This window comes from Salmo salar, chromosome ssa11 (assembly GCF_905237065.1).
Source record: "Salmo salar chromosome ssa11, Ssal_v3.1, whole genome shotgun sequence".
NCBI lineage: Eukaryota > Metazoa > Chordata > Actinopteri > Salmoniformes > Salmonidae > Salmo > Salmo salar.
The window spans coordinates 32,287,287-32,300,814 of NC_059452.1; the positions used below are offsets into that span (position 1 = coordinate 32,287,287).

A 13,528-nucleotide genomic window follows, 5' to 3' on the forward strand; every position below is an offset into this window, starting at 1 on the left:
TGCACCTTGGTCTACCCATAACGACGATCATTACAGAAGATCCCACCAACAACGGACCAAGCAGCGTGATCAGGAGTGGACATGGGAGGAAATACTGGACGGGAAAGGACCCTGGAGTCAGGCCGGGGAGTATCGCTGTTCGAGGGAGGAGATGAGGCAGCGAGAGCAGAGCGGCGATATTATGAGGCACTATACCAACCACGAGGCAAGCACGAGAGGAAGTCCCCCCAAATTTTGGGGGGGCACACAGGGAGATTGGCTAAGTCAGGGTTCAGACCTGAGCCAACTCCCCGTGCTTACCGTGGGGAGCATAGGACTGGTCAGGCACTGTGTTATGCGTTGATCCGCATGGTGTCTCCAGTGCGCAGCCACAGCCCGGTGCGCTCAGTGCAAGCTCCTCGCAGTTGCTGTGCTAGAGTTGGCATTCAGTCAGGAAGGATTGTGCCGGCTCAGCGTTCCTGGTCTCCGGTGCGTCTCTTCGGCCCAGGTTATCCTGCGCCAGCTCTATGCACGGTAATCTCAGTTCGCCAGCACAACCCAGTGCGGCCTGTTCCAACTCCCCGCACTTGCCGGGCTATGGGGGGGATCCAGCCAGGATGAGTTGTGCCAGCACTGTGCTCTAGACCTCCGGCGCGCCTCCACGGTCCAGTGTGTTCTGCGCTGGCTCTACGCACTATGCCTCCAGTGCGTCTTCATAGCCCAGTGCGTCCCGTGCCAGCTCTCCACACTCACCGAGGTAAAGTGGGCATCCAGCCAGGGTGGGTTGTGTCAGCCCTACGCTTCAGACCTCCAGTGCGTCTCCCTAAACTGGTGAGACCTGTTCCGGCTCCACGTAAGAAGCCTCCAGTGATGATCCATGGTCCGACGCCTCCAGTGATGATCCATGGTACAAAGCCTCCAGTGATGATACATGGCCCAGAGCCTGTAGTGATGATCCATGGCACGAAGCCTCCAGTGATAATCCATGGCCCGGAACCTCCAGCGATGATCCATGGCGCGGAGCTTGTAGCGAAGATTCATGGCAAGGAGCCTGTAGCGATGGTCCCCGGTCCGGAGCCTCCGGCGACGGTCCCCGGCCCGGAGCCTCCGGCGACGGTCTGCAGTCCGGAGCCTCCGGCGACAGTCTGCGGTCCGGGTCCTCCGGCAACGATCTACGGTCCGGAGCTTTCGGCGATGCCCCCCGAAAGAGTCGCCACTGAGGATGGTGGATCCGCGAGTAGGGCGGGGTCTACGTCCCGCACCGGAACCGCCACTGATTCTAGATGCCCACCCGGACCCTCCCCTATTGAGTCAGGTTTTGCGGCCGGAGTCCGCACCTTTGGGGGGGTACTGTCACGCCCTGACCATAGAGAGCCCTTTTATTTCTCTATTTTGGTTAGGTCAGGGTGTGATTTGGGTTGGCATTCTAGATTTTGTATTTCTATGTTTTCTATTTCTTTGTGTTTGGCCGAGTATGGTTCCTAATCAGAGGCAGCTGTCTATCGTTGTCTCTAATTGGGAATCATACTTAGGCAGCCCTTTTTCCCACCTTCTGTTGTGGGATCTTGTTTTTGTATAGCTGTTAGAAGCCTGCAAGTCTTTTTGTTCGTTGTGTTGTTTATTGGTTTTTTTCTGGTTCACCTTAAATAAAATGATGATGTACCCAACTCACGCTGCGCCTTGGACTACCCATAACGACGATCGTTACAGCGTGTATGTACAGTACCAGTCAAAAATTTGGACACATCTACTCATTCAAGGGTTTTTCTTTATTTTACTATTTTCTACATTGTAGAATAATAGTGAAGACATCAAAACTATGAAATAACACATATGGAATCATGTAGTAACCAAAAAAGTGTTAAACAAATATATTTTATGTTTGAGATTCTTGAAAGTAGCCACCCTTTGCCTTGATGACAGCTTTGCACACTTGGCATTCTCTGAACCAGCACACTTGGCATTCTCTCAACAAGCCACCTGGAATGCATTGCAATTAACAGGTGTGCCTTGTTGAAAGTTCATTTGTGGAATTTATTTCCTTAATGCATTTGAGTCAATCAGTTGTTGTGACAAGGTAGGGGTGGTATTCAGAAGAGAGCCCTATTTGGTAAAAGACCAAGTCCATATTATGGTTTAACACATGAAGGTCAATTCGGAAAATTTCAAGAACTTTGAAAGTTTCTTCAAGTGCAGTCGCAAAAACCATCAAGCGCTATGATGAAACTGACTCTCATGAGGACCGCACAGGAAAGGAAGACCCAGAGTTACCTCTGCTGCAGAAGATAAGTTCATTAGAGTTACCAGCCTCAGAAATTGCAGCCCAAATAAATGCTTCACAGAGTTCAAGTAACAGACACATTTCAACATCAACTGTTCAGAGGAGACTGTGTGAATAAGGCCTTCATGGTCGAATTGCTGCAAAGAAACCACTACTAAATAATAATAAGAAACTTCCTTTGGCCAAGAAACACGAGCAATGGACATTAGCCTGATGAGTCCAAATTTGAGATTTTTGGTTCCAACCGCCGTGTCTTTGTGAGACGCGAAGTAGGTGAGCTGAAAAGCATTCCTCATAAATACATGGTCCTCGTGCTTGTCCCTTTGATTTGTGATGCAAGTTTTTTATGGCTATTTCTATGATGTAAGATAGTTATCCGTGAGTCAAATTGAATTAATTGAAAATACTAGAAATGTTACAGATCTATACTTCTTATGTTTGAATTGTAGCTGGACCAATGTTATCTAAATGTGATGTGACAGCGCTGGCTTCTGGTAGAAAAGCGAACTATAATAGCAGAAAGAATAATGCAGTACTATGCTGAAACCGGCGTAGTGTTTGGTGGCGCTGTAGAGCTGCGATTTGTTTGTTGTCTCCGAAGACCCGTCAAGATGTCTGACATGGAAGATGATTTCATGTGCGACGATGAAGAAGATTATGATCTGGTAAGCGTAAGTTTACATAGTACGTTTCTATTTCCTTGTTTATTGATGTCTAATCAGAGCTGTTTCCTTAGCTACTATATTTTAATTAGCTAGGTCAGAGCTGGGGAGTTAGCTAGTTAGGTAGTTAAACTACCTAGATAGCTAGTTCAGCTAACGTTAGCATAAAGGCGAGGATAGCTTGCAAAGTTGCTGCTAGTGCTAGTTGAACTCGGCTGCTTGGCATGGGGAAACTGAGTTTGCTATAGTATGCTGAGTTAGCTATACAAGTCAATTTATTATAGCATGTTATGTTACCATAGCTAGCCACAAACATACAACCGTTTAGCTAGCTAGCTTGGTGTAGATAACTATCCTTTAGCCGCGCATGCGCCCTTGCTGGTTAGATAAAACAGCTAGCTAGCTACTTAGACTATGGCAAGCCGTTAGCCCTATCATAACATCTCTGTCACGTTATCAATCTTTGTTGTATTAACTCATAGCCAGCTAACTTATGTCCTGAGTTTATGTCTCAACCCAGGAATATTCCGAGGACAGTAACTCAGAGCCAAATGTCGACCTGGAGAACCAGTACTACAACTCCAAAGCACTGAAGGAGGATGACCCCAAAGCAGCTCTCAACAGCTTTCAGAAGGTGGGTACTGGCTACTCACACGCTCCACTCACTCACAGATCGATGAATGTAGGATGGTAATGTATACTCTCTATTGGCAGGTATTGGAGCTGGAGGGAGAGAAGGGAGAATGGGGGTTCAAAGCCCTAAAACAGATGATCAAAATCAACTTCAAGCTAGTAAGAAATGAAATGCGCTGTAGTGTTGTCACAAAATGTCTACTCTCTGTCTCTGAGTCAGTATGATTAGTGCTTGTGAGTTGTTCTTTATGACATACTGTCATTCCCACTGCAACTTAACTCAATGCCCTGTCTCCTGTCGAACTGTGTGTGTCCTGCAGACCAACTTCCCAGAGATGATGTCTCGGTACAAGCAGCTGTTGACGTACATCAGGAGCGCTGTGACCAGAAACTACTCAGAGAAGTCCATCAACTCCATCCTAGACTACATCTCCACCTCCAAACAGGTATAGATGCAATACCTGGAACTAGAACAAAGGGTTTTTGGCCTCAAAGCTCAGATCTTTATTTTGGCTCAAATCTCAAGTTATGTGCAGTGTTTGTTTTTCAATTTTTTTTACCTTTTTATCTATCAATTTCTTACAACTTTTGTCTTATATGGAGGATTAAGTTACTGACTCTGGGTCAGTCCTATTGGTATGAATGAAGTGGTGGCAGTGGTTCCATGTTCTAGATGACTGAGGTGTTAATGTGGGCTGAGGTTCATGTTCTAGATGAATGAGGTGTTAGTGGGCAGTGGTTCCATGTTCTAGATGACTGAGGTGTTAATGTAGGCTGAGGTTAATGTTCTAGATGACTGAGGTGTTAATGTGGGCTGAGGTTAATGTTCTAGATGACTGAGGTGTTAATGTGGGCTGAGGTTAATGTTCTAGATGACTGAGGTGTTAATGTAGGCTGAGGTTAATGTTCTAGATGACTGAGGTGTTAATGTGGGCTGAGGTTCATGTTCTAGATGTCTGAGGTGTTAATGTGGGCTGAGGTTCATGTTCTAGATGACTGAGGTGTTAATGTGGGCTGAGGTTCATGTTCTAGATGACTGAGGTGTTAATGTGGGCTGTGGTTGGTTGTTTTATGTGTCACAGATGGACCTGCTGCAGGAGTTTTATGAAACGACGCTGGACGCTCTGAAGGACGCCAAGAATGACAGACTCTGGTTCAAAACCAACACAAAGGTAGGGTGTGTCCAAATAATATCAGCTTTTTCATAAAGTGTGCACTCGGTCACTACTTCCCACAAAAATCTAAAAGTAGTGGATTGGTGGATGCAGGGACTAGTAATTTTCTCTCAAATCAGCGAAGTGAACAAGTGAGAATTGGGACATATGAATGTAGTACACAATGTTTCTGTTTATTTCTATGGGTAGGACAATATCTGATCTGGCAGTTTGTCAGACCTCTGTGTTTGGGAGTTTCTACCTCTGCAATGCCCTAGACTGGTAGCGAGATCTGTTTGTGTTAAATTATTTGCCAAACAACACCCTAACATCCTTATTTAGTGATAGCACAAACATAGAAGTTGTTGTTGTCTCTCAACCTGTTTTAACTAAAGTCCTTTGGTTGTGTCTCAGCTGGGCAAGCTGTACCTGGAGAGGGAAGAATTTGGGAAGTTACAGAAGATCCTCAGACAGCTGCACCAGTCCTGTCAGGTACAGTAAGACAGGTGGTAGTCTGAGACAACGTTTAGTCTGATGGGGTTTACACAGCCATCTGAGTAGCCAAGTTCCCAATATGGCTCTTAGCAGTATTTTTGTTGTTGTTGTATACTGGTATGATCTGTTGTATATCTATGTACACTGGAGACAGATGATGTTGCAGATATATGGTCTGTTATGTTATGTGTATATCTGTTATGTGTATATCTGATCTATTATGTGGTATATCTATGTGCACTGCAGACAGACAATGTTGAAGATCTGTGGTCTGTTATGTGCATATCGGATCTGTTAAGTTATATCTATGTGCAGTGCAGACAAAGGATATTGGGGATCTATGGTCTTTTATGTGTGTGTGATCTGTAATGTTGTATATCTATGTCTCTCTCTAGACAGATGACGGGGAGGACGACCTAAAGAAAGGCACCCAGCTCCTGGAGATCTATGCTCTGGAGATCCAGATGTACACAGCCCAGAAGAACAACAAGAAGCTGAAGGCCCTGTATGAACAGTCCCTGCACATCAAGTCTGCTATCCCTCACCCACTCATCATGGGAGTCATCAGGGGTGTGTTACCACTGTAGAGAGATGAAACCCTGAAGGCAGCATAGCTGTCAACATTATTATCTTTTACATGTGTTGCATTGGTGCCACACACAGTGGTTTACATTGAATAAATACATTGACCATAGAATCCTCCTTAAAATAGTAATTATATGGTAAACGGACCTGTAGGAAGACTGGGAGATTTGTCACTCGGGATAAAATCGATAATATTGTAAAATATGGTAAAAAGATGTGTGTGTGTGTGTCAGTCACTGTGTGTTTGTGATGTACTAACAGGCCTGTTCCTGTTTTGTCCCCTTCCCCAGAGTGTGGGGGTAAGATGCACCTGAGAGAGGGGGAGTTTGAGAAGGCTCACACAGACTTCTTTGAGGCGTTTAAGAACTACGATGAGTCAGGCAGCCCGAGGAGAACCACCTGTCTGAAGTACCTGGTGCTGGCCAACATGCTCATGAAGTCTGGAATCAACCCTTTCGACTCACAGGAGGTACAACACTCATTCAATTCAGTTTAGTTAAGTCCAGTTAAATGAAATGTTATTTATCCCCTTAGAGCAGTTACTAACATTATCATTCTGGGAAAATACACGTGGTGGATGCATCCTGTACCTTTATATTGTTGGAGGCAACATTGCATTAATCAAATTCAAATCACCTGCAGCAAACACTGCTTGATAAAGTGTTGTATTACAATGGCTGTTCTTATTGTGTTTTTCTGTGACAGGCCAAACCCTATAAAAACGACCCAGAGATCTTGGCCATGACAAATCTAGTAAGGTAAGAACACGTGTGTGTGTGTGTGTGTGTGTGTGTGTGTGTGTGTGTGTGCTTCTAGTCATCCATGGTGGTGTTGCTGATATTTTAGGGTAGAAAGCCATGGCATCAGTTATACGATAACGTTACTATTTACAACCTATTTCCAACTTATTTGTGCCGAGTTGTCATTCGACCCAAACTGTTATTGTTTTACATCACATATAAGTGGTTGATAGAGGTGTAACATAGTGAAGATATCCTTTAACCACGGGTTCAGCTGGGGCGTCTCTTCAACCTAATTTATGGTCAGTCTGGGATCCACGACAGAGGGTCTGCTCTGATGCAATTGCAGAAGGAAATGGAAGCGCTCCTAGGCTGTGGCTCTGACACCTCTCTCAAAATGTAAAACAAGGCCGACGCCTCCGTGAGCTCGTGTTTGATTCCCAGACGATGGTTGACAGGAGAGTTGGGGGAGTGGTTTCTGCTATCTCTGCTCTGAACAGTGAGAACCTACCGTTCACGGGCTCCACATTCGTTAACACAGCGGATGCTGGATTGAATGGCATCGACCATAAAAAGCCCATTTGAAAGCCATTTGCTCTTTAGCTCTGGTCTCCTCCCTTAACACCATGGGACCACGCAGCCGTCATACCGTTCAGGAAGGAGACGCGTTCTGTCTCCTAGAGATGAACGTACTTTGGTGCGAAAAGTATAAATCAATCCCAGAACAACAGCAAAGGACCTTGTGAAGATGCTGGAGGAAACGGGTACAAAAGTATCTATATCCACAGTAAAATGAGTCCTATATCAACATGACCTGAAAGGCTGCTCAGCAAGGAAGAAGCCACTGCTCCAAAACCGCCATAAAAAAGCCAGACTACAGTTTGCAACTGCACATGGGGACAAAGATCATACTTTTTGGAGGAATGTCCTCTGGTCTGATAAAATAGAACTGTTTGGCCATAATGACCATTATTATGTTTGGAGGGAAAAGGGGGATGCTTGCAAGCTGAAGAACACCATCCCAACCATGAAGCACAGAAGTGGCAGCATCATGTTGTGGGGGTGCTTTGCTGTAGGAGGGACTGGTGCACTTCACAAAATAGATGGCATCATGAGGGAGTAAAATTATGTGGATATATTGAAGCAACATCTCAAGACATCAGTCAGGAAGTTAAAGCTTGGTCGCAAATGCGTCTTCCAAATGGACAATGACCCCAAGCATACTTCTAAAGTTGTGGCAAAATGGCTTAAGGACAACAAAGTCAAGGTATTGGAGTGGCCGTCACAAAGCCCTGACCTCAATCCCATTGAAAATTTGTGGGCAGAACTGAAAAGGCGTGTGTGAGCAAGGAGGCCTACAAACCTGACTCAGTTACACCAGCTTTGTCAGGAGGAATGGGCCAGAATTCACCCAACTTATTGTGGGAAACTTGTGGTAGGCTACCCAAAACATTTGACCCAAGTTAAACAATTTAAAGTCAGTGCTACCAAATACTAATTGAGTGTATGTAAACTTCTGACCCACTGGGAATGTGATGAAAGAAATAAAAGCTGAAATAAATCATTCTCTCTACTATTATTCTGACATTTCACATTCTTAAAATAAAGTGGAGATCCTAACTGACCTAAAACAGGGAATTTTTACTAGGATTAAATATCAGGAATTGTGAAACTGAGTATTTGGCTAAGGTGTATGTAAACTTCCGACTTGTCATTATTCTAACCCAGTGACTGTTCTACTGTTGTGTGTCTACTCTCAGCTCCTATCAGAATAATGACATCACAGAGTTTGAGAAGATACTGAAGACCAACCATAGTAGTATCATGGATGACCCCTTCATCAGAGAACACATAGAGGGTGAGTGGTGTTTGTGTGTGACTGTGTGTGTGTGTGTGTGTGTGTGTGTGTGTGTGGGCTTTCTCACATTTTGTTGATGAATGAGACATGGAAATATTGCATTGAAGACGAGGTTTCAACAAACTTGAGACAAACTGTACCAGTATCTGCATATTGAGATGTGTGTCCTGGTGGACGGGGTGAGGGTGTCCTGGTGGACGGGGTGAGGGTGTCCTGGTGGATGGGGTGAGGGTGTCCTGGTGGACGGGGTGAGGGTGTCCTGGTGGACGGGGTGAGGTCTGAAGAGACTCTGATCAGTGCTGTGTTGTCTTATTTTCCAGAGCTGCTGCGGAACATCAGGACCCAGGTCCTTATCGCGCTCATCAAGCCTTACACCAGAATACACATCCCATTCATCTCTAAGGTAAGTCTGAGGACAGCACTGGCTTCTAGACTAACTAGCCTGGTCGCAGATCTGTTTGTGTGCTTTTTTGCCAATTCCTATGGTCATTGGCATGATGATTTTTACAATAAGAGTTGGTAGGACAGCACAAACAGATCTGAGACCAGGCTAATCATTGACTTCACTGTGTGTATTGATAATGTATCTGATAATGAACTTTGCTGAGTAGATCATGTATTTATTAGGTCACTGATGTTGCTGTTTGGATTGATCATAGTGTAACGCCCTGTGTTCTGTCTTCTCTGTCTCAGGAGCTGAACATAGATGTTTGTGACGTGGAGAGTTTGTTGGTGCAGTGCATATTGGACAAGTAAGTTTGTCCTAGACATGCATCTGATGTGTGGCCCAAACTACCATTTAGGAGTGTAGAATACACTTAGGAAAAGTTTTTTGCATCAAACAGACATTCACGCCATGGAAGACTTGTATGTTTTCTCTACACTCTTCTGTATTTCTATGAGAGGCTGATTACCTCTTATATACTACACCGAGTGCTCTTCCATTGACAGACTGACCAGGTGAATCCAGGTCAAAGCTATGATCCCTTATTTCACTTGTTAAATCCTCTTCAGTCAGTGTAGCTGAAGGGGAGGAGACGGGTTAAAGAAGGATTTTAAAGCCTTGAGACATGGAACGCTGCTGGGTTTTTCACACTCAACAGTTTCCCGTGTGTATCAGCAATGGTCCACCACCCAAAGGACATCCAGCCAACTTGACACAACTGTGGGAAGGAAACATTGGATTCAACATGGGCCAGCATCCCCTTTCGACACCTTGTAGAGTCCATTCCCTGATGAATTGAGGCTGTTCTGAGGGCAGAAGGGCGCAACTCTATATTAGGAAGGTGTTCCTAATGTTTTGTATGCTCTAGGGCTGACCCCATTTAGTCGATTGTTTGGTCAATAGGCTGTTGGTCGACCAAGATTTTTTTTCAGTTGACCAGTGCCAAATATATTTAAAGAAATGATGGCACACGAGACGCCTGTCTGATTCACGCCTGTCTGATTCACGCCTGTCTGATTCACGCCTGTCTGATTCACGCCTGTCTGAGTGGACTAATCCATTGCAGGCCGCGGGATGGTTCACCAGTAGTACATTTAACATAAATGACCAACATTTCTTATCTACATTGTTTGGTTACTGTCATTTATTTTAATGTGTTCTCTACATTATTATTCCAGTCTTACCGTTGTCATTGTAGGAGTGGACACATTGTTAGCAGACTGCACAGCCTATGCTACACTTGTGAGAGAAATGTATTTCCATTCCATTTACGAGTTGTCTATTCATTTTCTTTTGTTTGGAGCACTCCTGTCAATCTTGAGTAAGGGGACACACAGAAGTAGGTCTAGGGTACCTGGCCTGCGTGCAAATGTAGGCGCTTAAATGTGCCAATTTGGGGATCTGATTGTCTTAATTCCCCATCACTGTGGAGCTTCTCAAAGAAATGTTTTCTTCGCCTTAAACAGCAAGTAAACAAAGTGTGTTTTTACATCCGTTGAGAATGACAATAGTTCCTCAACGTAGCCTATTTAAAGAAACGTTCCAGCTCTCTTTCGATAACACTCGGTATGAGAGGGAAAACATTTACTGCCCTGATCTGGTGGAAACGTCATAAAGGCCTACCTGATTACTTCTCATGTGATTTATAGGATATTTATTTTTATCAGGATTTTTTTCTACCTGCGGGCTGCAATGTTTTTATTTGTTGGCATTATGTAGGCTATTTTTACCTATTGGCAATAGATGTTACTTTTTTCATTAGGTAGAATTCTTATTGACCACAACATTGATTTTGAGATATGAAGACTTTATAATAAATTAAATGAAACTGTTCTACAAAAATGTGCATATGAAAATCATAACTGGCACGCAGATCAGTAGAAATGGTACAATAACTTGCCACTCCAAATGGAAAAGGTTGCTGACCATTGGTGTAGCCTATTACCGGCTACTTCAGGAGCCTAACGGCAGAAGCTGCAAAGGGCAGCAGCAGCAGGAAGAGGAGAGTCTGGTTGGGAACAGGTTGTCTTTCTGGTTAGGCTATTTTGATCTCTGGCTCCCTCTTTGGTAATTTGTGTCTTTATTTTTAGTTGGTAGTGCTTAAAGCATCAGACATGCTCAGTAGCCAACATATAGTTGATTTTATTCAAACAATAGGTTGTCTATATATGGAAAAATAAACAAACACAAACTATTTTTTTGTTGGGACATCCCTAGTATACTCAGTGTATAGTGTACCTGGCTGACACAGAGGCATCACAAGACGAAGCAGAGCATGTTTCTTGTGCATGTGTGTTAAGACATGTTTCCTGTACGGGATCATTTGAATTCCTAATTTCTCAGTTCCTCATAGTTTCCACCCTGCACCTTGAGGAATGCAGGAGCCAAGCATGAGTCTCTCTCTGTCTCTCTCTGTCTCCTCTCTCTGTCTCCCTCTCTCTCTCTGGTGTTATTCTTCCCTGCTTAGTTTATTGCAGATCTGTCATTTATTACTGGTTTCATTATTTAGTTTAGAAGTAGTGTAGGCACACACATCCAGTAACTTGCAGGCTACAAAAAGTAAACTACAGAAAAAAAGATACCTGCAAACTGTTGATTGCTCCCGCAGTTTTATTGCGCAAAGCTTTGACCCAAAGGTCCTTGTCAGCCGGATGAAGAGCTTTTGATCAAAATGTTGGGCAAATAAAACTTTGGGAGAAATAAAGTCTTATCATGTCTATATTATTTCCCATGCTACTGTAGCAGACTGCTGTGTATTGTTTACTACCCTCAGCCAGATCAGATCTACAGCCAGTCAACTGGAACAGTGACATTTCACACTGCATTCCCACTGTTGTCACAGAGCTCAACAGAATATGTACTGTATGGAGTGGAATGTGTTCATCAGACAGCTTAGTGTAGATGTGATAATTGGTTGAGAGAGAGTACACACATCAGTGGTTCAGGTGCTGGACAGAAACCAAACAGTGAAAGAAGTTCAACAATGACTTCAACTAATGCTATCCACAGTGATTTGTGTAATTTGAACCATAACCGAATGCAAATATTGATGTTGTTGTTCCCATTTTTATATAAAAATGCATTGTTTTATACAATATTGTTTACCATAATTGAACCATTTCTAAATGTTTTCCTTACCAAGATGGAAAGAATGTTTAGTCATGTTGCTAGGATGCCAATGTCCATTCTTGTGTTGTATTTATTGAACCATTGTTCTCTGATCACTCTTTTGTGCTGTGGTTTCCTCCCTGTAGCACCATCCAAGGCCGTATCGACCAGGTCAACCAGCTGTTGGAGCTAGACTACCAGAAGAGAGGAGGGGCGCGCTACACTGCCTTAGACAAATGGACAAAACAACTCAACTCTCTCAACCAAGCCATCGTCAGCAAACTCACATGATTCTGGCTGACATGTGACAATGGACAGCACTGAAAGATAGGAAGGAGAATCTCAATCAGCTGTTCCAATGTGTCAGAATATAAACCAAACCATCCAGTGTGGATGGGCTGAGTGGAGTTACACAGCAGCACAGAGATGTTTTGTGATCTGACACTGCGTTTCCCAGAGAAGGGGAGATACTGCTTTCTAGAAGACATCAGCACTCTCTAAGGGTCAGCTCAGTTTACTTCAAGCCCCTCGTGTTTGTTTTTCACAAGACTTTAGTAAAATGATTTAAGAAATATCACTGTCAACACCTTTTTAAAAGTGCTGTATTTTTTTGGTGGGCAGTTTGAGTACAATGACACACTGGTTTATTTGTGCCTGTTGACTGGCAGCTGGTGTTGGGAAACCTTTTTCACAACATGTAGCTGCAGCATTTAATGCACGTTGGCTGTTGTGAATAAAACGAATGTTCTCCAACTGTGTTTACTGTATATGACATTTCAATGTAGGTCTTCTAGATACCGTCTACTTTTTTAGCTCTCATGCTAACTTTGGTTCCATACTATATTATTTGTAAATATCGGTATTATTTGGTAGTTGCAACAGACTCCTGTTCTTAGTGTTAGTCAATTGTTTGTGTGCAGAAACTTATGAATAGGTAGATTCACGCCCATCACTGAAAATCTATGTCATCCACCACATTGCATACAGAACAGTATTATAATCCAAGAGTTGATTCGGTGTTGTAGGCTAGACATACAGTTGAAGTCGGAAGTTTACATACACTTATGTTGGAGTCATTAAAACTCATTTTTCAACCACTCCACAAATTTCTTGTTAACAAACTATAGTTTTGGCAAGTCTGTTAGGACATCTACTTTGTGCATAACACAAGTATAAACACCATGGGACCACGCAGCCATCATACCGCTCAGGAAGGAGATGCGTTTTGTCTCCTAGAGATGAACGTACTTTGGTGAGAAAAGTATAAATCAATCCCAGAACAACAGCAAAGAACCTTGTGAAGATGCTGGAGGAAATGGGTACAAAATTACGTGGATATATTGAAGCAACATCTCAAGACATCAGCCAGGAAGTTAAAGCTTGGTCGCAAATGGGTCTTCCAAATGGACAATGACCCCAAGCATACTTCTAAAGTTGTGGCAAAATGGCTTAAGGACAACAAAGTCAAGGTATTGGAGTGGCCATCACAAAGCCCTGACCTCAATCTTATTGAAAGTGTGTGTGTGAGCAAGGAGGCTACAAATCTGATTCAGTTACACCAGCTGTCAGGAGGAATGGGCCAAAATTC

General features: G+C 43.6%; 1 protein-coding gene across 4 annotated transcripts; it reads left to right on the forward strand.

Moving 5' to 3' along the window:
* Positions 1–2,778: 2,778 nt before the first annotated feature.
* LOC106562495 (COP9 signalosome complex subunit 2) lies at positions 2,779–12,693 on the forward strand. Of its 4 annotated transcripts, none has more exons than XM_045689372.1 (13): positions 2,779–2,925; positions 3,443–3,556; positions 3,637–3,714; positions 3,876–4,001; positions 4,629–4,727; positions 5,124–5,201; positions 5,600–5,774; positions 6,080–6,258; positions 6,495–6,547; positions 8,290–8,387; positions 8,708–8,790; positions 9,081–9,139; positions 12,087–12,693. In XM_045689372.1, exons 1-13 carry the CDS (start codon positions 2,788–2,790, stop codon positions 12,229–12,231), a joined length of 1,425 nt encoding a protein of 474 aa, XP_045545328.1. In that variant the 5' UTR covers positions 2,779–2,787; the 3' UTR covers positions 12,232–12,693. The 4 variants fall into 4 exon arrangements, with proteins under 4 accessions (XP_045545328.1, XP_013982881.2, XP_045545327.1 ...); XM_014127406.2 differs by having other exon boundaries at positions 4,638–4,727; XM_045689371.1 differs by having other exon boundaries at positions 2,824–2,931.
* The last annotated feature ends 835 nt before the right edge of the window (positions 12,694–13,528 follow it).

Excerpts from the sequence above, each read along its gene's own strand:
- LOC106562495 (XM_045689372.1), top strand. The coding sequence starts at position 2,788 with ATGCAGTACTATGCTGAAACCGGCGTAGTGTTTGGTGGCGCTGTAGAG. Across the intron at positions 2,926-3,442 it reads ATGAAGAAGATTATGATCTG|GAATATTCCGAGGACAGTAA; the intron begins GTAAGCGTAAGT and ends GTCTCAACCCAG. Across the intron at positions 5,202-5,599 it reads AGCTGCACCAGTCCTGTCAG|ACAGATGACGGGGAGGACGA; the intron begins GTACAGTAAGAC and ends GTCTCTCTCTAG.